Source organism: Trichechus manatus, unplaced genomic scaffold (assembly GCF_000243295.1).
Source record: "Trichechus manatus latirostris isolate Lorelei unplaced genomic scaffold, TriManLat1.0 scaffold00144, whole genome shotgun sequence".
Lineage (NCBI taxonomy): Eukaryota > Metazoa > Chordata > Mammalia > Sirenia > Trichechidae > Trichechus > Trichechus manatus.
Window position 1 is genome coordinate 994,372 of NW_004444080.1, and position 27,253 is coordinate 1,021,624.

The 27,253-nt window shown below is 36.5% G+C and overlaps 1 protein-coding gene across 5 annotated transcripts in view; it reads left to right on the forward strand.

Annotated features, from left to right (window-relative positions):
- The window catches only part of AGL (amylo-alpha-1, 6-glucosidase, 4-alpha-glucanotransferase), a 93,187-nt gene that overhangs the window by 24,410 nt on the left and 41,524 nt on the right, over positions 1-27,253 (forward strand). For 4 of the 5 annotated variants that reach the window (XM_023739982.1, XM_023739979.1, XM_004385714.3 and 1 more), the window contains exons 3-11: positions 6,571-6,781; positions 7,369-7,535; positions 8,431-8,634; positions 22,195-22,376; positions 22,543-22,654; positions 25,079-25,202; positions 25,546-25,648; positions 25,755-25,852; positions 26,477-26,616. In XM_023739982.1, the coding sequence (XP_023595750.1) occupies positions 6,571-6,781; positions 7,369-7,535; positions 8,431-8,634; positions 22,195-22,376; positions 22,543-22,654; positions 25,079-25,202; positions 25,546-25,648; positions 25,755-25,852; positions 26,477-26,616 (1,341 nt within the window). Of the gene's footprint in view, positions 1-4,096; positions 4,170-6,570; positions 6,782-7,368; positions 7,536-8,430; positions 8,635-22,194; positions 22,377-22,542; positions 22,655-25,078; positions 25,203-25,545; positions 25,649-25,754; positions 25,853-26,476; positions 26,617-27,253 lie in introns of those variants that run through there. The other variant, XM_023739983.1, reaches the window with a different exon arrangement.

The following is a 27,253-nucleotide window of genomic DNA, read 5'->3' on the forward strand; positions in this document are numbered from 1 at the left end:
TTGGTAAGGTAGAAGGTCAGCAAAAAAGAGGAAGACCCTCAATGAGATGGATTGACACAGTGGCTGCAACAATGGGCTCAAGCATAACACTGATTGTGAGGATGGCACAGGACGGGGCAGTGTTTCGTTCTGTAGTACTTAGGGTCGCTACGAGTCGGAGCCAACTCAACGGCACCTAACAACAAGAACATTGCAGTATTGGAGCCCTGGTGGCGCAGTGGTTAAGAGCTACAACTGCTAACCAAAAGGTCAGCAGTTCAAATCCAGTTTGAATCCACCAGCCACTCTTTGGAAACCCCATGGGGCAGTTCTGCTCTGTCCTATAGGGTCATTGTGAGTCAGAATTGACTCGATGGCAATGAGTTTGTTATTTATTTTTGTTTTTTTACTGCACTGTCTAGAACCTCAAGTATAATGTTGAATGGAAGTGGTACACCTTTTTGTCTTGTCCCTATTTTGAGGAAAAGTACTCAGTTTCTTACCATTAAATTATGATATTAGCTGTAGGTTTTATATACGTTATTTTTAAATTGAGTTCCCTTCTGTTTGTAGTTTCTGAGATACTTTATAAGGAAGAGATGTTTGGTTTTGTTACGTGGTTTTCCTGCATCTATTGAGATTATCGAATGTTGTTGTTGTTTTCTTTTAGTCTGTTAATATGGTGACTTGCTTTGATTTATTTTCAAATTTTAAACCAAACTTGCATACTTAAAATCAGCCCTGCTTGGTCATGATTATCCTTTTTGCATGTGGTTGTTAATTTTATATATGTTATATAAAATTTTGTTAATAATTTTGCACCTATGTTCATGAGGGATATTGGTCTGTAGTTCTTTTTCTTGCAATGTCTTTGTCTATTTTTGATATTAGAATAATGGTGGTTTTGTAGAATGACTTGGGAAGTATACCTTTTTCTTCAAGTTTCTGAAAGTGTTTGTGTAGAATCCACCATTGAAGCCATCTGGACATGACGTTTTCTTTCTGGGAAGGCTTTAATTACCTATTCAGTTTTTAAACTAGATATAGGACTAATTAGGTTATTGATTTCTTCTTGTATGAGCTTTGGTAGTTTGTATCTTTTAAGGAATTTATCCATGTCATTCAATTTGTTGAATTGGATGTCAAATTTATTAGCATAAATTTGCTGGTAATATTCTTTTATGTTCTTTCAGTATTCGTATGATTTGTAGTGACAGCACATCTCTCATTCCTCATATTGGTAATTTGTGTCTTCTGTCTTTTTTCCTGATTAATTTGGCTAGTTTATTGATTTTATTGATCTTCTTAAAGAATCATTCTTTTAATCTTATTGATTTTCTCTATTGGTTTTCTGTTTTCTATTTCATTATTTTTTATTCTGATCTTTATTATTTCCTTTCTTCTGCTTACTTTGTTTATAATTTGCTCTTCTTTTCCTAGTTATTTAAGGTGGAAATTGGGGTAGTTGATTTGAGGGTTCAGTGCTATAAATCTTTCTCTATATAGTACCTTATCTACATTCCTCAAATTTTAATATGTTGTATTTTCATTTTTATTCATTTTAAAATACTTTCTGATTTTCTTTTTGAAATCTTTTTTGACCCATGGTTTATTTAGAAGTGTATTACTTAGTTTTCAAATATTTAGGAATTGCCAAATACCTTTGTTATTTTTTTCTAATTTAATTTTATCGTGGTTAGAGAACATCCTGTGCATGAGTTGAGTCCTTTTAAATTTATTGACACTTTATGTCCCAGAATATGGTCTGTCTTGGTAAATACTCCATGTGCACTTAAAAAAACAAGCCAAAACTGTTACCTTCTAGTTGATTCTGACTCATGGGGACCCCATGTGTTACAGAGTAGAACTGCTCCATAGGGTTTTCTTGGTTATAATCTTTTATGGAAGCAGATCACCAGGACTTTCTTCCACAACACCACTGGGTGGGTTCATACTGCCAACTTTTAGGTTAATGGTCAAGCACAAACCGTTTGCACCACCCAGAGACCTATATGCACCAACAGGGATGTGTATTCTGTTTTTGTGTTGGAATTTCCAGCAAGTGTCAATTAGGTCAAGTTGGTTGATAGTGCTGTCTTCTATATACTTTCTATCTACTTGTTCTATCAGTTATTGAGAGGAAGTATTGAAATCTCTGATGTAATTGTGGATTTGTTTATTTCTTCTTGTAGTTCTATCAGTTTTTGCTATTTGTGGTTTTTTAAAGCTCTCTTATTAGGGACACAAACTTTTAGGGTTGTTATGTTGATGAATTGACTCCTATATCATTATGAAATGAGCCTTTTTTGTTCCTGGTAATATTTTTGTTGTGAAATCTATTTTGTTTGATATTAATAGTTACTTCAACTTTTTTTTGACTTGTGTCTAAATGGTCTGTATTTTCCATCTTTTTGCTTTTAACCTATTTGTGTTTTTATATTTAAAGATAATGTCTTATGGGCAGTATACTGTGGGTTCTTACTTTTTTATCCAATATGACAGTCTTTGCCTTTTAATTGGGGTGTTTAAGCTATTTACATTTAATGTGATTATCGACAATGGTTAGTGTTATGGATTGAATTGTGTCCCCCAGAAATATGTGTCAACTTGGCTAGGCCATGATTCCCAGTATTGTGTGATTGTCCACCATTTTGTCATCTGATGTGATTTTCCTATGTGTTGTAAATCCTACCTCTATGATGTTAATGAGGCAGGATTAGAGGCAATTATGTTAATGAGGCAGGAGTCAATCTATAATATTAGATTTTGTCGTAAGTCAGTCTCTTGAAATATAAAATAGAGAAATGAGCACAGAGATAGTAGAACCTCCTGCCACCAAGAAACAAGAGCCAGGAGAATAGTGCATCCTTTGGACTTGGGGTCCCAACACTGAGGAGCTCTTCGACCAAGGAAGATTGAAGACAAGGGCCTTCCCCCAGAGCCAACAGAGAGAGAAAGCCTTTCCCTGGAGCTGACACCTGAATTCAGACTTATAGCTCAGCAGACTGTGAGAGAATAAACTTCTGTTTTTTAAAGACATCCACTTGTGGTATTTCTCTTATAGCAGCACTAGACAACTGAGACAGTTAGGTTTAAGTCTGTGGTCTTGCTATTTGTTTATCGCATCTGTTTTTTGTTCCATTTTTTTTCTTTTGAATCAATTGTGCATTTTTTATTATTGCATTATATCTCTTTATTGGCTTATTAACTATAACTATTTTGTTATTTTAGTGGTTTCTTTAGGGTTTATAGCAGGGATTGGCAGACTTCTTGAAGGGCATTCTTTCTGGCAAAATTGAGAATAGTATGTAGATATTTAAAATAACAAGCATTTAAAAATGTGAAAATCACTCTTACCTCATTGGCATACAAAAACAGGTGGTGGACAAGATTTCGTCCCATGGGCCATAGTTTGATGACCCCTGGTTTATTTTATACATCTTTCATTTATCACAGTCAAACTCCAAGTGATATTACACCAAGTCTTCACTTATCGACTCTCATTATGTCACATAATGTCACATTTATGACATTAGTAAAGAATCGACTGACTACTGTGCACATTAGCGACGTATGACTGGCAGTAATGAACGCTGAGGTGTGAGGCAAGAGTAATACTGGCTGTGATGGTTAAGGTTATGCATCAGCTTGGCTGGGCCATGATTCTCAGTGGTTCAGCAGTTATGTAGTGATGTAATTTGGCAGTTATATAATGTTTCGGTCATCCTCCGCTTTGTAATCTGATGTGGTCGTCCTCCATTTTTTCATAATGCTGATTTTCACGTAATGATGTGGTCTTTGGAACCTAATCATGTTGATAACTGAGGGGTGGATGTATAACACCATATATACTAAAAGAACCTTACAATAGTATACTTCCATTTCTCCGTTTCTAACTTTTATGTTTTTCTTATATGTTTCATTGGTGTATACATATTACTATCCTCACAATACATTGTTATTATTTTTTTTGAAGCTATCTGTTATCATTTAAAGAGATTCAGATAACAAAGGGGAAAATCTTATATATTTACGCATATAGTTCTATTTGTAGGGCTCTTTGTTCCTTTCTGTTGACTTATATTTTCATCTGCTATCATATTCATTCTGCCACTTCCTCTACCATTTCTTATAGTGCCTGTCTGCTGCTGATGAGTGGTGGTTAAAAAGTGAATGTCTCCAACACCTGTGTGAGTTATGAAAATTGTTCATTTTACAGATACCAGTAGTTGTTCTTTCTCCAGTCTGTTTGAGTCAAACCATACTCGTGCAGATTAGTATTCAGGCATTCTCAAGGTTACCCTCGGTAAATTTCTGAGGCTCTTTATTTTAATTCTTTCTCTGCCATACTCTGCCCTACAAACTACAGTCTCTTTAGCCTTCCAAGGCTCTATAATCTGTCTGCTCAATTCAGGAAGACCACTGTTTCTGCTCCCTGTGCCATAGTCCAGAAAGTTTCCTAATTCCAAAAGCTGGAGAGTTCATAGGGATACCCCTTCTCTCAGAGATCATAGTCCTTTACCTGTTGTCCAGTGTCTGAAAACAGTTGTTTCATATATTTCATCTAGTTTTCTAGTTTTTCAGCAGAGAGTAAATCTGTTGCCAGTTCTGCCATCATGGCCAGAAACAGGCATTGTCAGGGTGATAATTTTAATACATAAGTTAGGTCATATCCATCCTTTGCCCAGAACTATTCACTGGCTCCTCAATTCAGAGAAAAAACCAAAATACTTACAATGGCCTACAAGGCTCTGCATGATCTGGCTTCCCTGGTCCCTTACTTACCTCATTTCTTACTACTCTTTACCCAGCTTACTCCAATCTAGCCACACTGAGCTTTTTGTTATTTCTGGAACCATCTGGCATACTTCTACCCTAGGTCCGCTGTCGTCTGTGTTTCCTTTGCTTAGTCAACCCTTTCTCTAGATGGCCTTGTATCTAATTTCCTTCTCTCAAATCTTTAGCTTTTCAGTAAGGCTTATTCTGACCATCTTATTTAAAATTGCTATCATCTTCTCATCGTCCTCTTACCCCATTTTCCTTACACTGCTCTGTATTTTTCTTTTTTCCCTTAGCATTTATCCCCTTCTAACATACTATTTTATTTTTTCCTTTTTTTCTTGTGTAATGGCTGCCTTCACTGCTTTAGAACTCAAGCTCTTCAAAGGACAAGGATCAGTGTCTATTTTATTCCCTATCACATAGTAGGCACTTGGTACAACATTTTTAATTACTTTGTTGAGTGGAGTTATATGTTTAATAAGTCAAGCATTAAAAGTATAAAATTAGTATGTTCTTCTCAAAAAATTCTTTAAACGTTAAAGATTATAATCATCAGAACTAAATTTTCCTGCCTTCTTCAGTTCTTATTGCCTATCATTAATTGAAATACTACGCCTGTGCTTAAAATTTTTACGCCCTATATTTCTAATTGGGCATAGTGATTAAGAGATCGGCTGCTAACCAAGAGGTCGGCAGTTCAAATCCACCAGCCGCTCCTTGGAAACCCTATGGTACAGTTCTACTCTGACTCATAGGGTCACTATGAGTGGAAAGCAACTTGACGGCACTGGGTTTGGGGTTTTTTTTTTGGTCATGTTTCTAATAGGCTTAACTATAGTTAGAATTTTTACATTCTAATATTTATAATCGAGGCTTAAGGTCTATCTTAAACCAACCAAAAGTTTCTTTCACAACTAAGTTGTAACTATAATGTGTTATTTTTCTCCTTCATGGAATGATAGTGGTGACACTGTGCAAGTCTCATGTATATTAATATAAATAACCTAACTTAGGCAAAAATGGGAATATGTGGCTTTCTCAGAATTCCAAGAAAGGCTTGAATAACTAAAACACGAAGGGTACGGATATTGGCAAAATGTGCTGGAACTGCTTGTAATGACTTAATAAGAGCTGATTGTGCAAATCTTTTCCCAATTCCATGTTCAGTGGTGTCTCACTGGTAGCTTGAGATTGACCATGGTGGGATTTTTTACACCAGGAGTCAGTAAACACTACAAATAGGGGCCCCAGCCAGTTGTTTAATATATATCAACACACCATTGGATTTGAGTGAGTATCAGGAACAACTGGAATCAAGGACTAAAATGCCTCCAGAACTCTTGTCAAAAGTCTGAATTCTGCCTCTCTGAGGTTAACTTCTCTCACTGCAGACTAACTTTCTCTATATGGCTAGACACGTGTACCATAATACCTCTGAAGTTTTATATACTGTCCTCTCTGATACCCTAGAGAAACTCACTTTCTCTGCTGCAGTTTGAAAAATACTAGAAAAGATCCCTTGTCCTACATCTGAGCAATCAGTTCAGGGTGTGTGGGGAAAAATCAATTTCTAGGGAAAAGGGGAGGGGACAATACAGAGCAGAGAGTTCTGTGATGTTTACTGTTCCGTTTAAAAAATAAAATTCTGCTAAATTTGAATACAAAGTAGTTCCAAAAACAGTATTAGGTGTTTGGTGCTGTTTTAAACATAGTTGAAACGTTATAGTTTTTTAAATAATTTAAATAAAACATTTTTATATGATAACTTAAGTCCTTGAATGAGCTTATTAAAGTATACTTTTTGTTTAGGATTTGAACTACAATTCCGATTAGGCCCAACTTTACAGGGAAAAGCAGTTACTGTGTATACAAATTACCCATTTCCTGGAGAAACATTCAATCGAGAAAAATTCCGCTCCCTGAAATGGGAAAATCCAACAGAAAGAGAAGATGATTCTGATAAATACTGTAAACTTAATCTTCAACAATCTGGATCATTTCAGTATTACTTCCTTCAAGGGTAAGTCAGGTGTTCTATGTGTTTTAAAGAAAAAAAAAAAACTTTATTCTAAAACCTGAAGTTGTTATCTAATGTGTAAAGAGTTACTGTATAAACTATGACCATACAATATTTACAGAACTTTCTTGACATCCAAATAAAATATGGTTCTTCAGTTGTAATAAATGCTCTATAAAATGTTCAATAAATGTACTAGAAGATAATTGTATGACACACTGCAAATTCAAAGTATTAATGTAAATATTTCTTAAAGTAACAGTTTAAATAGTCTTTTCTTGCAACCTGATTATAGGAGATTATTTATGTGGGTGCCCTTGTTACTACTGATAGATTTAAAGACACTTATTTTTTCATTAAACGAACATTATTGGATATTAAGCAATTATGTATAGATTGGGAAAGGGTAAAAAGTGGCTTTCCCATTAAGAAGTTTTGTTGCAACTTTTTAAAGTTATTTAATATGATTAGAAATAAATACATATTTTTAATGAGACAATTAATATTCTCATTACAGAATCAAACTATTAGATAAGGATTTTTCTTTCCTGTCATTAGTTGAAAAGATTTTGTTTTGTTTTTTCCCTTAGAAATGAGAAAAGTGGTGGAGGTTACATAGTTGTGGATCCTATTTTACGTGTTGGTGCTGATAATCACATATTACCCTTGGACTGTGTTACTCTCCAGACATTTTTAGCTAAGTGTATGGGACCCTTTGATGAATGGGAAAGCAGACTTAGGGTTGCTAAAGAATCAGGTAATACCAGCTTTCTTTCTTTATATTTTTCTTTTAAAAAATAAATGTAATTACCCTCTATGATACCAATTTGAAACTCTTCGATTCTCCTTTTATTTTTTTCTTAGTATATTTAGCAATATGTATAGATTGGACCATATAAAATGGCTGATACTTGACCCTTTTTAACCTACAGAAATGACAGATTATGTGGTCCAACTTAATAAATTAAGGAACTCTATGGTAAAATGAGACCATTATCTTTTCTCGACTTTAACATATAAAAACTAGTAGTAAACTATTAAAATATATTGGAAAATGCATTATTATGTGTTATTTTAATTCAGCAAGCATTAACTTTCTTCCATTTAGAAGGTATGTGCTGCCATGCATACCATGAATAAATGCAACTTAAGATGTATTTTACTCTTTAGAAAAGAGCATTATTGTGTCTGCTTTCAAGTTGAATATACAGTAGTGTGAAGAGAGAAATGAAAAGTTGACATAACTACAAAACAGAATTCAAGCATTGTGGAACATTAAAAAGTGGGAGAGAGACATGTATTGATATATTTGCATAGGGTATAGTTTTTACTTGTAAATATATCCATTCAGCAAATATAAATTGAACTTCTAATACAAACTAGGCACTGTATGTGACATTTTCAAATCCATTTTCTTATTATCCTTGTCTTTTACATGAGGACACTGATATCCTAAAAGATTTAAGTACACTTGCTTTAAGTCACTTGTGGTATAACTAGGATTTGAACCCAATTCTTTGACTTCATTTCCAATAGTATAGTTGCCTCACCATTTATAATTATTTAAGAAAGTTTAAATTTATATTTTGCTTAGTTTTAGTTTTGTTTTCTTTTTTTTTATAGTCGTCTTTGTTTGTTTTTTTACTTTACAGGTTACAACATGATTCATTTTACCCCATTGCAGACTCTTGGAGTATCTAGGTCATGCTACTCTCTGGCTGATCAGTTAGAATTAAATCCTGACTTTTCAAGACCTGATCGAAAATATAGCTGGAATGATGTTGGACAGCTAGTGGAAAAATTGAAAAAGGAATGGAATATTCTTTGTATTACTGATGTTGTCTACAATCATACTGGTACGAGCTTCATTAACCGTTTACTTTTTTTAAGAATGTTATATTCTTATCATTTCATTCCTTGTTGTTTATATAACATAAATTTTGAAAACACAAATGATGCTTAGGTGTCCTTCACTTTAAAAAATCATTTTATATATTATCACATTTTTCTTTCAAAGAAAACATTATTGATTGAGGATATAATTAATGTATAAATATTTCGTGAATGAGGCTTATAAAAGCAGGAGAGTGATCATAGAAGGGACATAATGATCTCATATTTCAACTTACAGTATTAATACTTTAGAGACCAACTAATGAACCCTATATAGCAGCAACTCTGGTACTGTAGCATATGTGAAAGAATGACTTATTTAGAAACAAAATTATTGTTAAATTCGCAGAAGTTAAATTTTAAAACTACATCTTTTACATATTAAAAGAGTTTATTAAAGTTAACCTGTCTTGGTTTCCAAGAATACTTGCCAATATGCAATTCTATTAAATATATCAAAGTCTCAGGAAGATGATTGCTCCCCTCACCCATGAGGGCAACTGGGCCTGCCTGGCCTGGAGCAGTCTCTAGCCATGGGCTGCCTTCAGTTTAACCTAGTGCACCTTACAAATATTATCTGCTGTGTGTGCCACAACATAGAAAAGCTTGGAAACCACTGATTTGCATGTGTAAAGTACAAGAATTATGGGTTGTACAAAATGTTTTATGATAAAAAATTCATCTCTGGTGTTTCATAAAGTAATTTTTCCAGGTAACTGTAGGAACTGTCAAGGTATTTAAAAGCTCAGGGATTTGGTTCATTCATCATTATAGATGATGATTGTCAATGATAATGCCAAACAATCAAATTTAGGTAAAGAAATAGTAACATTCTCAAATTTGGTGTTTCTGCATGACCTGGACACCAAGCATCAAAGTCTATGGTGAAAAATTTCTAATATCCAAGAATTCAGCATTGTTCACTTGAAAATTTGACAGTATTGATAATTACTTTGACATCTCTCTTATTCATATCAAATGTATTCCTCTTAAACCAAATAATGGTATTATATTAGTTAGAAATTTTGTATGACCTAGAATATGGCCCAGGCAGCTGTAACAAACAGACAAAAATATAGTGACTTAAACAAGACCAAAATCATATTTATTTCTTATAAAAGATTAGGTAGTCATTCCAGGACTGGTATGGAAGCTTAATGGTGATAGGGAACTAGTTTCTTTGTTGTTACTCTGCCATCGCCAACATTTTGCTTCTGTCTCATATCAAATATGGCTGCTCCAGCTCCTGTTATCACAATCTACCCAGCAGAAATGGGGAAAGGGAAAGGGAAGTCATGCCTTTTAAGGGCATAATCTAGTATATAAATTACTTCTGCCCTCTGCATTGTATAGGATTTTGTCCCACGTCACACCTCGCTATAAAGGAAGTTGGAAATATAGTCTTAAGCTTGTCAGCTGTGTATACAGCTGAACCTTGGGAGTTCTATTACTTAAGTTAGAAGGAGAGAACAAAAGTGGGGTACAGTTAGCAATCTCTGCCACAGACTTATATTTCTGAAGCATTTGAGAGATCCTGTGTAATATAAAAGAAGTGAACTTTGCCTCAGCCTTACATGGAAAATGTTGCAAATCATAATGTACTTTCTGTTAAAAAGATTTTCATTTAAAAAGTTGTTATCCAGGGAGAGTTGACTTCTGGAATGGTGGCATAAGGGGCTTCACAGACCCTTTCCCAGCGAAACAACTGTAACTGTTGAAAATTATTTTTTAAAAAACAACCGTTTAAAGTCTCTGGAAATTGTCCTCAGGGCAGCAGCGTGTGGAGAAACATTTATTCAAGAAAATCTGCTAAATTTCATTCATAACCATGAGAGTCTGTGGTATTTGAGCCATAATCTGCTCTCCCAACCCTCACCCAGGGCTCACCCCTCCGCTCAGCATGATATTAGCTGTGCTACTGGCAGTTGTAGCCAAAAACAGAAAGCTCCCTATAGGGCTACAGTTGAGAGAGGCAGGCCACCAACATTTCTCATCTCCCTAGCTCTATGTTGCAGAAGCTTTGTTCCAGGCAAAAACAGCTGAGCGGTCTGGGACTCCCTTCCTCCACCTAGCCTTCACTCACAGGGAGGAAGATGTACCTCTGGTATGGCAAGTCATGGATACTGGGCCCCAGTTGCCCTTGGCCCAGCTCACTTGTAGTATGGAGGTTCCACACCTTGAGAAGCAAGCCAAGAAAACCAGACACTACTGTCCCCACCACCAACTGTGTAACAGTGACAAAGGTATTCTGCCCAGGGGAAGAGATTTATAGTAATAACAGAGAGCTTCATAGTTCTGCCCAACAGAATTGCCCTTATTGTGAACAGCGCATGGGGAAGTTCAAGCATATGGGCTCAGTTGAAGACAATGGAGATGTTGGAATGGAATAGAGAGCCCAGAAATAGACCCACATAGTCAACTGATTTTTGACAAAAGAGCAGAGGCAATTCAATGAAGAAAGGATAGTCTTTTCAACAAATCAGGCTGGAACCACTGGACATCCACAATCCATCTGCTAAAAAAAGTAAATCTAGACATAGATCCAGCAGGCAGAAAGTCAGTAGTAACATAATTGAACTGAATAGCACCATCAATCAACTGGATTTAATTGACATTTATAGAATACTGCATTTAAGAACAGTAGAATACACATTCTTCTCAAGCTTATATGGAACATTCTCCAAGATAGACCATGTTCTGGGCCATAAAACACAACTGAAACAAAATTTTTTTAAACAGATACTGTGCAAAGTATGCTATCAAACCACAGTGGAATTAAACTAGAAATTAATAACAGAAAGGAAGCTGGAAAATCCCAAAATATATGCATAGCAAACAAAATACTTCTAAATAACAAATGGGTCAAAGAACAAGTCTCGAGAAATCAAGAAATATTTTAAACTAAATGAAATTACACCTTATCAAAATTTGTGGGATGCAGTGAAAGCAGTGCTTAGAGAAAAAGTTATAGCATTGAATGCATGTATTAGAAAAGAAGATCTAAAATCAATAATCAAAGCTTCCACCTTAAACCAAAAAAAAGTATACCCATTGCTGTCCGATCAATTCCAACTCATAGCGACCCTTCTGCCTTGTTGTTATTGTTAGGTGCCGTCGAGTCAGTTCCTATGTACAACATAGTGACCCTGTGTGCAACAGAATGAAACACTGCATCATCCCCACAATTGTGGTTATGCTTGAGCTCATTGTTGCAGCCACTATGTCAGTCTGTCTCATTGAGGGTTGTCCTTTTTTTCGCTGACCTTCTAATTTACCGATCATGATGTCCTTCTCTAGGAATTGATCCCTGCTGATAACATGTCCAAAGTATGTGAGACATAGCCTCGCCATCTGTGCTTCTAAGGAGCATTCTGGTTGTACTTCTTCCAAGACAGATTTTTTGTTCTTCTAGCAGTCCATGGTATATTCAGAAATTCTTTGCCAACACCGTGATTCAAAGGTGTCAGTTCTTCTGTAGTCTTCCTTATTCGCTGTCCAGCTTTTGCATGCATATGAGGCAATTGAAAACACCATGGCTTGGGTCAGGCGCACCTTAGTCCTAAGGTAATATCTTTGCTTTTAACACTTTAAAGAGGTCTTTTGCAGCAGATTTGCCCAATGCAGTACGTCTTTTGATTTCTTGACTGCTGCTTCCATGGGCGTTGATTGTATATCCAAGTAAAATGAAATCCTTGACAACTTCAGTCTTTTCTCCATTGTTCATGATGTTGCTTGTTGGTCCAGTTGTGAAGAATTTTGTTTCCTTTATGTTGAGGTATAATCCATACTGAAAGCTGTAGTCTTCACCTTCATCAGTAAGTATTTCAAGTCCTCTTCACTTTCAGCAAGCAAGGTTGTGTCATCTGCATAATGCAGGTTATTAACAAGTCTTCCTTCAATCCTGATACCCTGTTCTTTTTCATATAGTCCAGCTTCTCGGATTATTTGCTCAGCATACAGATTGAATAGGTATGGTGAAAGAATACAACCTGACTTTAAACCATGTAGTATCCCCTTGTTCTGTTTGAACAACTGCCTCTTGATCTATACACGGGTTCCTCATGAGCACAGTTAAGTGCTCATTGCAACCTTCAACCTTAGGAAAGTTTAAAAAGAAAATTAAATCCAAAATAGGCAGAAGAAAAATTAGAGCCGAAATCATTGAAATTTGAAATAGGAAAACAATAGTGAGTATCAGCAACCCCAAAAGCTGATTCTTTGAAAAGATCAATAAAATTGATAATCCTTTAGCCAAGTTAAACCAGAAAAAAAAGAGGAGACACTAATTACTGGTATCAGAAATTAAAGAGGGACCATCACTACTGATCATGTGGACTTTAAAAAGATAATAAAGGAGTACTCTGAACAATTCTGTGCCCACAGATTTGATAACCTAGAAGAAATGGCCAGTTTCTTTTTTTGTTTTTGTTTATTGTTGTAGTTTAAATAGAGTTTACATTTCAAGTTAGTCTCCCATTCAAAAGTTAATACATACATTGTTATGTGACCCTAATTGCTCTCCCCATACTATGACAGCACACTCCTCCTTTCCACCCGATTCCCCATGTCCATTCAACCAGCTCCTAACCCTCTCTACCTTCCCATTTCACCTCCAGACAGAAGCTGCCCATTTAGTCTCTTGTATCTAGCGAAGAGGCACACTCCTCACGACTATCACTTTATGTCCCATAGACCAGTCCAATCCCTGTCTGAAGAATTGGCCTTGGAAATTGTTTTAGTTCTGGGCTGATAGAGAATCTGGGGGCCATGCTTTCCGGGGTTGCTCCAGTCTCAGTCAGACCATTAAGTCTGGACTTCTTACTAGAATTTGAGTTCTGCACCCCACCTTTCTCCTGCTTCATCCGGGACTCTGTTGTGTTTCCTGTCAGGGCAGTCATTGGTGGTAGCCAGGCACCATCTAGTTCTTCTGGTCTCAGGCTGATGAAGTCTCTGGTTTATGTGGCCCTTTCTGTCTCTTGGTATATTTCTTGTGTCTTTGGTGTTCTTCATTCTCATTTACTCCAGGTGGTTGGGACCAATTTATGCATCTTAGACGGCCGCTTGAAAGCTTTTAAGACCCCAGATGCCACTTACCAAAGTAGAATGCAGAACATTTTCTTAATAAGCTTTGTTATGCCAGTTGACCTAGATGTCCTCTGAAAGCGTGGTCCCCAAACCCCTACCCCTGCTACTCTGTCCCTCAAAGTGTTTGTTTGTACTCAGGAAACTTCTTAGCTTTGGTTTAGTCCAGTTGTGCTGACTTCCCCTGTAGTGTGTGCTGTCTTTCCCTTCATCTGAGGTAATTCTTATCTACTATCTAGTTAGCAAATAACCTTCACCCTCCCTCCCCACCCTCGTAACTATCAAAGAATGTTTTCTTCTGTGTTTAAACCTTTTCTTGAGTTCTTATAATAGTGGTCTTATACAGTATTTGGAAGTGGACCAATTTCTTAAGAGACATACCTACACAAACTTACACAAGGAGAAATAGATAATCTAAATTGGCCTGTATCTATTAGAGTAATTTAATCAGTAATTAATAACCTTCCAAAGCAGAAAGCATCAGGTCTAGATGGTTTTGTTGGTGAATTCTGCCAAATATTTCAGGAAGAAATGATACCAATTCTCTAAAATCTGTTCCAGAAAATAGAAGCAGAGGGAATACTTCCTAATTCATTCTGTGAAGCCAGCATTACCCTAATATCAAAACCAGAGACATGACAAGTAAGGAAAATTGCAGATCAATATCTCTCATGAATAAAGATGCAAAAATCCTTAACAAAATTTTGGCAAATAGAATCCAGCACTATATAAAAAGAATTATACACCATGACCAAGGGTGATTTATTCTAGGTATGCAAGGCTGGTTCAACATTTGAAAATCAGTTAATGTAATCCATCACATCAGTAGGCTAAAGAAAAAATCATAAGATCATATCAATAGATGAACATGTACAAAAAACTACCACAGATATCATGCTGGATGATGAAAAGCTAGATGCTTCCCCCCTAAGATCAGGGACAAGGCAAGAATGTCCCTTCTTATCGCTCCTATTCAACATTGTACTGGAAGACCTAGCTAATGCAATTAAACAAGAAAAGGAAATAAGAGGTATTCAGATTAGGAAGGCAGGAATAAAATTGTCTTTGTTCACAGATGACAGGATTGTCTATGTAGAAAATTCCAAAGAATTAACAATTAAAAAAAAAAAAACCTCCTGGAACTATTAAGCGATTATAGCAAGGCTGCAGGATACAAGATAAATATATAAAAGTCAACTGCTTTCCTATAAATTAGCAATGAGTAATTGGAATTTTATATTAAAAACACGACACCATTTACATTAGCACCAAAAAGAATGAAATACTTAGGTATAAATCTAACCAAATATGTACAAGATATATATATATATATATGAGGAAAACTCTACAACTCTGATAAAAGAAATCAAAGAAGATCTAAATAAATGGAGAGATACTCCATGTTCAGGGATAGGAAGACTCCATATTGTTAAGATGTCAGTTTTCCCTAACTCGATCTGTAGATTCAATGCAATCCCAATCAAAATACCAGCAAGTTATTTTGTGGATATTGACAAGCTGATTGTAAGGTTTATATAGAAAGGCAAAAGACCCAGAATAGCCAACACGGTATTGAAGAACAACAGTCGGATGACTGACACTACCCAACTTCAAGACTTATTATAAAGCTACAGTAATCAAGACAGTGTAGTACTGGTCAAAGAATAGACAAATTGATCAATGGAACAGAATAGAGAGCCCAGAATTAGACCCCCCACACGTATACTCAGCTGTTCTTTGACAAAGAAACAAAGGCAATTCAATAAAGAAAGGATAGTCTTTTCAACAAATCATGCTATAACCCCTGGACATCCGCATGTTAAAAAAAAAAAAAAGTGAATCTAGACACAGAACTTACACCTTTCAAAGACATGAGTGTAAAACACAAAACTATAAAACTTGTAGAAGATAACATAGGAGAAAATCTAGGTGACCTTGTATTTGGCAATGAGTTTTTAAATACAACACTAAAAGCATGATCCATGAAATAAAAAATTGCTAAGTGGAACTTCATTAAAATTAAAAAATACTGCTCTGTGAAAGACACTTAAGACAATGAAAAAACAAGCCACAAACTGGGAGAAAATCTTTGCAAAACACATGCCAGATAAACATATGCCTTGTATCCAAAACATACAAAGGACTCTTAAAGCTTAACAATAAGGAAACAATCCAATCAAAAAATGGGTGGAAGATCTGAACAGACAGCACACCAAAGGAAGTATACAAGTGGCATGTAAACATATGAAAAGATGATCGATACCATACGTCATTAGGGAATTACAAATTAAAACAGTAAGATACCACTAAACACCTATTAGAATAGCTAAAATACAAATCACTGACCACACTAAATGCTGGCAAGGATATGGAGCAACATGAACTCACATTCATTGCTCGTGGGGATGTAAATTGGTACAGCCATTTGGGAAGAAAGTTTGGTAGTTTCTTCTTTGCCCAAATGAGTTGAAAACTTATACCCACACGAAAATCCTTTACACTGATGTTTATAGAAGCTCTGTTCATAATTGCCAAAACTTAGAAGCAACCAAGATGCCCTTCAGTGGGATAAACAAACTGTGGTACCTTCATACTATGGAATATTACTCAGCAATAAAAAGAAATGAGCTAAGAAGCCGCAAAAAGACATGGAAGACTCTTACACACATTTTGATAAGTGACAGAGCCAGTCTGAAAAGACTACATATTATATGATTCCAACTACATAACATTCTGGAAAAGGCAAAACTAGAGGCAGTAAAAAGGTCAGGAGCTCAGGAAGAAGGAGGGAGGGGTAAATAGGAGCACGGGATTTTTAAGGCAGTGAAACTATTCTATATGATACTGTAATGGTGGACATATCACGTTATACATTTGTCAAACTCCATAGAACTGTACAACAGGAAGAGTGAACCCTAATGTAAATTATGGACTTTAGTTAATTGTATCAATATTCATTCATCAATTGTAAACAATGTACCACTAATGCAAGATGTTAATAATAGGGAAAACTGAAGGGTGAGCTTCAGTACATGGGAGCTTTCCGTACTTTCTGCTCAATTTATCTGTAAACCTAAAACTGCTGTAGAAAATAGTCTATTTTTTTTTTAAAGTAAAGAACCACGTGAAAGACTTGCTAGAGGGGCTCAACAATAGATTTGAGCTGGCAGTATAAAGAATTAGCAAACTTGAAGATAGAGCAATAGAGATTATGCAGTCTGAAGAACAGACAGAAAAAGAACAAAGAAAAATGAACGGAGCTCCAGAGAAACATGGCACATCAGTAAGCATGCTAACATCTGCATAATGAGAATACCAGAAGGAGAGGAGAGAAAAGAACAGAATACATTATTATAAGAAATAAGGTCTGAAAACTTACCGAACTTCCAAATTGGATGAAAAACATTATACATCTTAAAGCTCAGCAAATTCCAAGTAGCATAAACACAAAGAGATCTAAACTCAGATGCATCATAGTAAAAGTGTTAAAAGCCAAAGACATGGAGAAAATCTTTTTTTTTAATTTTTTTTATTGTACTTTAGCTGAAGGTTTACAGAACAAATAGTTTCTCATTACACAGTCAGTATACATATTGTTTTATGACATTGGTTAACAACTCCACTACATGTCAACACTCTCCCTTCTTGACCTTGGAAGACCTTTTTTCTTTTTTGGTGAAAATATACATAGCCAAAGATACACCATTTCAAAAATTTCTACCTGTGCAATTCAGTGACATTGATTACATTCTTCAAGTTGTGCTGCTATTCTCACTATCCTTTTCCAAATTATTTCATCACCATTATCTTCAACTCACTGCCCCCTAGGTTTCCCATCAAACCTTTTGAGTTGCTGTTGTCAGTTTGATCTCACATAGGTAATTCTTTTTTTTTTTTTTTGTACTTTAGATGAAGGTTTACAGAACAGTTTCTCATTAAACAGTTAGTACACGTATTGCCCTATGACAGTACTTAACAACCCCACGACATGTCAACACTGTCCCTTCTCAACCTTGGGTTCTGTATTACCAGCTTTCCTGTCCCCTTCTGCCTTCTAGCCCTTGTCCCTGGACTGCTGTGCCTCATTAGTCCCGTTTTGTTGTATGGGGCTGTCCAATCCCCAGCTGAATGGTGAACCTCGGGAACAACTTCACCACTGAGCTAAAAGGGTGGCCGGGGGCCATGCTCTTGGAGTTTCTCCAGTCTCTGTCAGGCCAGTAAATCTGGTCTTTTTTTCTGAGTTAGAATTTTGTTCTACATCCTTCTCCAGCTCTGTCCAGGACCCTCTGTTGTGATCCCGGTCAGAGCAGTCGGTGGTAGCCAGACACCATCTAGCTGCACTGGACTCAGTCTGGTGGAGGCCTTGGTAGCTGTAGTCCATTAGTCCTTTGGGCTAATCTTTTCCTTGTATCCTGTTCTTTTCGTTCTAGCTTGCTCCCAAAGGGGTGAGACCAGTGGACTATCTTAGGTGGCTGCTCACAGGCTTTTAAGACCCCAGCCACTACTCAGCAAGGTAGAACACTGTCTATAAACTGTGTTATGCCCATTGAGCTAGATGTTCCCCGAGAGCCCTCCACCCAGCAATTCACTCCCTCAGGGACTTTGGATGTGTCTATGGAGCTTCCATGACCTTTCCTTGTACAAGTTGTACTGGCTTCCCCAGCATTGTGTACTGTCTTACCCTTCACCCAAGATACCACTTATCTATTGCCTATTTAGTATTCCCCCACCCCACCCCCATCCCTTGTAACCAACAAAGATTGTTACTTTTTGTGTGTAAACTTTTTCATGAGTTTTTATAGTAGAGGTCTCATACAATATTTGTCCTTTTGTGATTGACTTATTTCACTCAGCATAATGTCCTCCAGTTTCATCCATGTTATGAGATGCTTCACAGATTCATCATTGTTCTTTATCGTTGCATAATACTCCATTGTGTGTATGTATCATAGTTCGTTTATCCATTCATCTATTGATGGGCATCTAGGTTGTTTCCATCTTTTTGCTGTTGTGAACAGTGCTGCCATGAACATGAGTATGCATATGCCTATTCGTGTGACGGCTCTTATTTCTCTAGATATATTCCCAGGAGTGGGATTGCTGGATCGTATGGTATTTCTATTCCTAGCTTTCTAAGGAAGCGCCATATCATTTTCCAAAATGATTGTATCATAGGAAAATCTTGAAAGGCTGATTGTCAGACTCAATTTAAGAAAAAAAAAAAAAACTGGTCCAGCTACATGCTACAGGAGACACACTTTAGATTTAAAGATACAAATAGGTTGAAAGTAAAGGATGGAAAAAGATATATCAAGGACTAGTAGCTTGGAGGATCTCTGATTGCTCAGAGAAGATGCAGCCTTGGGCATAACACATGGTATTTCAGACTGCCAGGGATGCGTGCAATTTTATTATTAACTAGGCTTCCTAGGAGTTGCCCTGGATCAGAATAGTTCATTGTTCAGTCAGTATTTGGTTAGGGATTGTGTTTAAGTCTATTGTGCCAGTTAGATTTCTGCCCTGTGTAGATAGGTTTATATGTGGTTTAAGGAATGCTTTCAAGTCTTACTCAAGTGGGTGCAGCCTAGCACATGTACCCAGCCTTCCCAACCCCCAGAGTTACTTGTGATCCCAGGAGGGGTCTCCTTTGCTGTCTCTTTCTCTGATTTTCTCTATTAAACTTCTGGCTTCTCTAATGTGTTTGTATCAAAGAGCTACCAGCCTTTTCTTAATTACTCCCTACCTATGCCTTTAAGCATGGAGTTCTCTACTCTGTTCCAAATAAAGTCAGATCCTTCAGGCATAACCAGAGAGCTCTTCATTCTTATGGTATGCTTTCCCCATGAGTAGGACACCTGTGCCATTGCTTCAGAGTTGGGGGTCCAAACCCATTGCCTTGAGTCGATTCTGACTCATAACAACCCTATAGGACAGAGTAGAACTGCCCCATAGGGTTTCTAAGGCTGTAATCTTTATGGAAGCAGACTACCACGTCTTTCTCCCACGGAATGGCTGGTGGGTTCAAACCACCGACCCTGTTTAGCAGCTGAGCACTTAACCACTGCATCACCAGGGCTCCTGAGTTGGAAGTGGGGACTCACTTTTCTCCCTGAGTGCCGCCCCACTATGGAGGCACTGGGAGCAGGGGGTGGTAGTCCCTGGTGGTCTCAGCTTGCCCCTCCTGGTGTGGAGCTCCCACACTGAGAGCAAGCTGGAACAGGGCAGTTGGATTCCGGTATTCTTTACCTGCCATATCTGGGGTAGGACTTCCAGCCTATGAGTGGGAGCTGGGTGGAGGAAGGGAGCCTCGGTTTTCTCTGTCTGCCTTCCTGGACTAGAACTTCTGCAACAAGGGGAGTGAGAAGCACAGGAAGCCTGGCCCAGACTAGGAGCTGATGGGGGAGGGAGCCCCTGTCTTCTTGGCCACACCTACCCAGAGTAGAGCACCTGGCATAGAGCTTCTGTAACAACAAGTTAGTTGGGTGGGGTAAGGAAACAGGTCATGGCTCAAATGCCACAGGTTCTTGCTGTTCTTACCAAGATTTAGTAATTACTTTGAATGAGTGTTTCTCCATTTACTGTATGCCCTTTGGACAATTTACAGGGACTTTAAATGATTTGTTCTTATAATATTCACCAGTTGTTGTTTTGCTGGGGAGAGTGTCTGCTGAGTTCCTTACTTAGCCACTGCAGAAGGCCATGTATATTAAAACATAGATTGTAATTTGACTCCTGTTTTATGCAGAATTAGAAAAAATTTACTTTCATTACCTAATATTTAGAATTCTTTCATTTTACACTTGATTTTATTTCTAAATGTTAGGATAAGAGACAAGGTTTCAGGATATTATTTTTAAATATTTTACAATTTAAAAAATGTGGGTAGCATTAGTATTTAGTCTTAATAAATGAAAAACCAAATTGGATATAATTGTTACTTTTTCTTTAACAAATGAACGTCTTGAATTTTGATGAATGATGATCAATTTAGTGAAAACTGTCTTGATGCGCTGCAACAATGGGCTCAAGCATAACAGCAACCATGAAGACGGCGCAGGACTGGGCAGTGTTTAGTTCCGTTGTACATAAGGTCTCTGAGTCGGAACTGACTTGATGGCGCCTAACAACACCAACAACATTGATGTGAATTTGCAGAATTATCAGTCTAACTTTGACTACATTTTTGCTCCTGTGTATTGTGTCTTTATCCAAGTGTTTGGTTTTTGTGCACGTAAATACTAAATAAATAAATGACTTACTAAATAAATAACTAAAAAATAATAATGGTTTTAAAACTTTATAAGGGTTTAAAGGTTTAAACTTTATAAAGGGTTTATAAGGGTGCTCACCTTGAGTGAATGAGGCATGAACACATTCATCTAAGCAGCAGAGTTAAGTGGGTAAGATGGCAGGTTTGCAAAGAGACCTACCTGAGTTAATTCCTGGCTTTCAATGACTTTGGCTGAGTTACTTCCTTTTTGGACCTCAGTTCCCATCTGTTAAAGGATTGGCACGACAGTATGCCCTACATCATACAGGTAGGACTTGGGGATTAATGTTACTGTTACCATCGAGTGGATTCCCACTCACTCATGACGACTGCATATGACCACATGTGTGCAGAGTAGAACTGCTTCATAGAGTTTTCAAGGCTGTGACCTTTCAGAAGCAGATCACCAGGCCTGTCTTCCAAGGTGCTTCTGGGTGGTTTCAAACCACCAACCTTTTGGCTAGTAGTCTAGCACTTAACTGTTTGTACCACCCAGGGACTTCTTTGAGGATTGGTAAATGCCTGCATTTAAGTGCTTAAGACAGTTCTTGGCATGTAGTAGGTATGCAGCAATTGTTAGTACTTTTTATTTCATGTACACTAACCACTCATGCTAATCATTATGAAGTCAGAGGGCATCAGTCCATTTTAAACGTCAAACAAAATGTGTGTAACTTTTATTTGTTAATTTAAGACATTCAAACAGATTCTCTTCGATGTTGTAAATACTTATTTTGCAGGACTGATTCTGATTCTGAACTTATATATAAATGGATAGACAGATACAGGTACACTTGTTCTTTGAGTATATTTCTTTGAGCAATTTCTCAGCATTGCCTTTGCCAATCTTGTGAAAACAACAGATCTTTATTTATTAACCTTTTATGATTAGATGTACAAAGAGGTTACCTATGAAAAAACTGATTTTACTTTAATCAGCATTATCTAAGCAGAATTTTTTTAAGTAATAATATATGGTGAAGTGGAAGGTAGGATAGTATTACCAAAGAAATTTTTTTTCACATAACAGTATCATTATGAAATGTTGAAGTTTAATATGTAAAGAAATGAGTGGTAGATGTTGACATTTTATTTAACCTTTAAACTTAGCATAAATACTATCAGTCGATTTAATTACAAGATTTTCCTTTATGTTTCCATTTTCTTTCAGCTGCTAACAGTAAATGGATCCATGAGCATCCAGAGTGTGCATATAACCTCGTGAATTCTCCACACTTGAAACCTGCCTGGCTCTTAGACAGAGCACTTTGGCATTTATCCCGTGATGTTGCAGAAGGAAAATACAAAGAAAAAGGATTACCTCCTCTGATTGAAAATGATCATCATTTGAATGTTAGTATGTATAGAGGAGTACCACACTAAAACAGAATAACAAAATTTCTGAAGCACATTAAATGTATGGTTGAATATGATTTAGAATCTGTATTTTAAATATGATAAATACTATTCAGTAAAAAAGATTTTAAATATTTATTTTTTAACTATTGAAATTTTTCAGTGCTTTCGAAAAATAGTTTGGGAGGATGTTTTTCCAAAGATTCATCTCTGGGAATTTTTCCAAGTAGATGTTTACAAAACAGTTGAGCAATTTAGAAGACTTCTTACACAAGGTAAAGGGTATACAGTAGAATGTTCCTAGCAATGTTAAGAAATTTAATAAGTGATCATTAAAGGAATTACTCTCCTTTCTTCTTGGTTAATAGCATTATTAAATCTGTTACTATTAGATGATATTTGGGTTATTTTTTATAGTGTAGAACTGTGTTGCTGAAAGCGTGGGAGAGTTAGGGGTATCCAAAAGTCATGTCGTAATAGTACATGACATAATTATTTGCCTTAGGAACGGTATCTTACTTTTGGTCCCCCAGCACAATGCTCAGAATACGCTAGGGCTCATGTATTTGTATATATATTTGTTTAATGAATGAATGGGAGGTAGGCAGAGCAAGTTGCTTTACCTAAGAAAGGCCCAAGATAGGCTTTGAAACTGAGATATAATTGTCTTCTGCTGACTGTGGTAGGAATATTAACTGAGGTAGACAGGCTTCCAGACTGACGGTGCCCACCATTAAGGCAATCTAACACTAGTGACACTGAACCCAGATATTAGCCAGTAACAAAAGATAAATAAATGAATCTTTAAGTTAAGGGTATAATTAACCTTAAGAAGTTAATCCATCCCAGACATATCAGGAGAAAAATGTAAAGCAAAATTCAAATTCACACAGCCATACACAAAAGACCAGGCTTGCTGGTCTGACAGAGGCTGGAGAAACCCCAAGAGTATGGCCCCTAGACACCTTTCTTTCACCTTTTTATCTTAGTACTGCAGTCACTCCTGAGGTTCACGCTTCAGCCGAAGATTAGACAGGTCTAGAGGCCAACAATAACACACATGAGGAACATGCTTTATAGTTCAATCATGTATATGAAACTAATGGGCACACCAGCCCCAAAACAAAGATGAGAAGGCAGGAAGGGACGGGAAAACTGGACAAATGGAAACAGAGAACCTGGGGTGGAGAAAGGGGGGGGGGTTGGCAACAAATGTCACAAAACAATATGTGTATTAATTGTTTAATGAGAAACTAATTTGCTCTGTAAACTTTCACCTAAATCGCAACTTAAAAAATATATATATATAAATAAAGAAGTTAGTCCATGTGTCACAAAAAAAAATAGGATAGGAAGAACCATGCTAGGAGAGAAATTAGGGTTTTTAGAAGGCAATTTATAGAGGACTATAACAATTGGTCTCTATTCACCTGGAGCAACAGAGGAAGAAGAGAGTGAGGAATAGGAGGAGGATATGGAATGTGTGGCTGATTGCCTCCATGAACAACTGCCTCCTTTGCCATGAGACCAGAACTGGATGGTGCCCTTCTACCATTAGTGAACATTTTAATCAAAGATTCCATAGAAGAATCCTGATCAAAAGGGAGAAAATCCAGAGCAGAATTTCAAATTCTCATGGACTCTAGACTTTCTGGACTCATGCAGGGTGGATGAACCCCTAAAACTAGTGCCCCTAGATAATCTTGAAACCTTAAACCAAAAATATCCCCTGATATGATCTTAAAACTGAACAATAGTTTAGCTTAACTAGTTAAAAAGGCCTGCCTTGAGCATTATGCTCTGTTAAGAACTGTCTGTATGGGATCAAACTGACAACAGCAACTTGAAAGATTAGATAGGAACCTTAGGGGGCAGTGAGTTGATGTTAATGAGGGAAGAACAACTCAGAAAAGGAGGGTGAGAATGGTTGCACAACTTGAGGAATGTAATCAATGTCACTAAATTGTACATCTAGAAACTTGTATTTTGTTGTATGTTTTGCTGTGTATATTCCCAACAGTAGCAACAAAATAAATATAGTTTAGGGGAAAAAACAATCTGTGATTAGTACAGGACAGCTTAGTGGGGAGAATCTTTGGGGGCTCTTAAAATAAGGAATTCTCTTCTTCATCCAGAAACCAGAACTAGAGTAGCACCCAAAAATACTACCTGCAAAGTAAAGTCGGTATGGTCCAGGAACTCAGGGTCACATTCATATATCAGCTTTTGTAATTGTGTGACACCTTAGTACGTGAATTTTTGATGCTAACTTTCCTTCGTGTTTCATTTCACGAAAGGGCCTCTGTCTTCTCTCTGATACTTTTATAAGCTGTGTTGTTGTGCAATCTTTGAAGAAAAAGAACTCCTGAGGTTAGGGTATTTGGTAGTACTTGGGGAAAAAGAATGTATGTCACCACAGTCCTTAAGGCCCTAAACAAATGAATAGAAAGAATGAAAGCTATCTGAGGCCTGGGGTTGAACTGATCGGAATCCGTGTTTTTCTTCTATAATGTTATTTTCTGTGTATATGTGTGTTAGATGGTATTGCAGGAAGATGAGGAGGGGAAGATAGAAATGATGCTTGTAAAATAAACATGTTTTATTTTTCTGTGGAAAAATAAAGACTAGAAAATTTGAAACCAGTAACAGGTACAGTCTCTTGTAGATATTTACATTAAAGATATTGTCTTTTCTTTCAGAACATAGGGAAATAACGAAGTCTGATCCAATGCAACATCTTAAGATTATTCAAGATCCTGAATACCGACGGCTTGGCTGTACAGTAGATATGAACATTGCACTAGCAACTTTCATCCCACATGAGTACGTTAAATACTTATCCTATTAAATAAAGAGTAATTTGACTTATAAACACTTATAGCTAGTATAATTTTCATACTATTTATTAAAACTCTTATTAGAAAATGAACTAAAGTAATTCACGATAATTCTACTACCTTGACACATGACATTTTTTCTCCTTTTTCTGTGTGCCAGACCATGTTCCTATCTACGCATTTAAACATTTTTATAATGGAAAACTTCTTAAGCCATCATTAAAATTCTGATGGAACTGTTTAGTTTCTGTGACCCTCATTAGAAAGTTTTTAAATGTAGAATTTGTAAAACCATTAAATAATACATTTATGTTGCTTTCTTGCTCTAGCAAAGGGCCAGCTGCAATTGATGAGTGCTGTAATTGGTTCCATAAGAGACTTGAGGAATTAAATTCAGAGAAGCATCAACTTGTGAACTATCATCAGGAACAGGTTTTACCTACTTTGAACTGCTGATTTTCTTTGAGTCTTCATACTGGTTTTTTTCCTTTATTGAAGTAACATAATTTATTATTAAACATAATTTAATGTTTTCTAGGCTGTTAATTGCCTTTTGGGAAATGTTTTTTATGAACGACTGGCTGACCACGGTCCTAAAGTAGGACCTGTCACTAGAAAATATCCTTTAGTTACCAGGTACTCCATTTTTGTTTTATTCTCATTGAAGATTGGAAATTGTATTTAACTTTTCAAATTTACCTAAATATATCCTGTAACGTATGACTTCAGTACATTTCTTAAATTGAAATAGAAGTTTTTGTTTAGGAACTAGGCTTAATATTAAATAATTTTGTTAAGCAAATCTTTAGTTAAATTATCATCAGTATGAGCCAGCTTATAATTCTTATTTACATTAATACTTCTGGAGGATTGCATACTACTAATAAACACAATGGTAATCAAATTGAGCAAGCATTTATCGTCTTTATAGGCAGTGTGCCACATAGATTGGGCATCTAGAGAGTAGTCAATGACATCAATCCCTCAGGGATTTTCTTAGTAATTTTATGAAGTTTTTGTTTTGTTTTGTTTCAAATATTCTTTAAAATGTTAGCTGGATATGCTATAATGCATATTCCTCATATCCTACTACATGAACTCAGAAAGTCTGCTAACCATCTTTGATCTGTATTGCAGTTTATTTCTTTAAACTAATCTTATTTATTCACTAGGGATGAAGATTAATTTTAATACTGATAATTCAAAATCTCCACAAGGAATTTCTCTATGTGGGTTTAATACTTAATTGTATCTCTATAGATATTTTACTTTCCCATTTGAAGAAATGACCCTTTCTGCAGAAGAATCTATGATTCATCTTCCAGATAAAGCTTGTTTTCTGATGGCACACAATGGATGGGTAATGGGAGATGATCCCCTTCGAAACTTTGCTGAACCAGGTATGTCATCTCTGTAACTTCTGTGTGGCTAGGAAACAAAGAGTTCATGGCAGGATCACAATATAAGCTGTGTTATTGATTCCCTCTTCTCCCTCTCCCCACCCCAACCCACCACACATACACACATACTAGGCCAGTGTTCTCCAAATTGTTTCTTACAGGTGCCGTAGCAGGCATATGGTTTGAGAGAGAAGAGAAGGGATTGACAAAAAGGGTGGAACCCATCTTCTCCTTTCCTCTCCTTTCCCCTTTTCTCCCTCAATCAGGGTAGTTTTTATGTATCTACTTTGTATATGGTGCTTCTGCATAAGATTTTATTTGGCAGAAAATTATTCCATTGGATTTTTAAGAGAAATTTGAAACTACTACTATAAGATTCTATTGCCATAAGAAAAGAAATATTTTCACGCATTGACCAGAGCAGTATTAAGGTATTTGAATGGCAGTTAAACGAGAAACCAGTTGTTTTTAGGTTTCCCCTTCCTTACTCTCAGGGTCTTATTTTTCTGTAGGTACTTAACTAACCAGGAAGAATTTAGCAGGAGACTCATCAATATATTTATTTTTCAATATTTTAGAACTCAGGGTCTATTTTAGTGGCACTCAGTTAAATTCAGAAATCTTACACTTTTTTTTT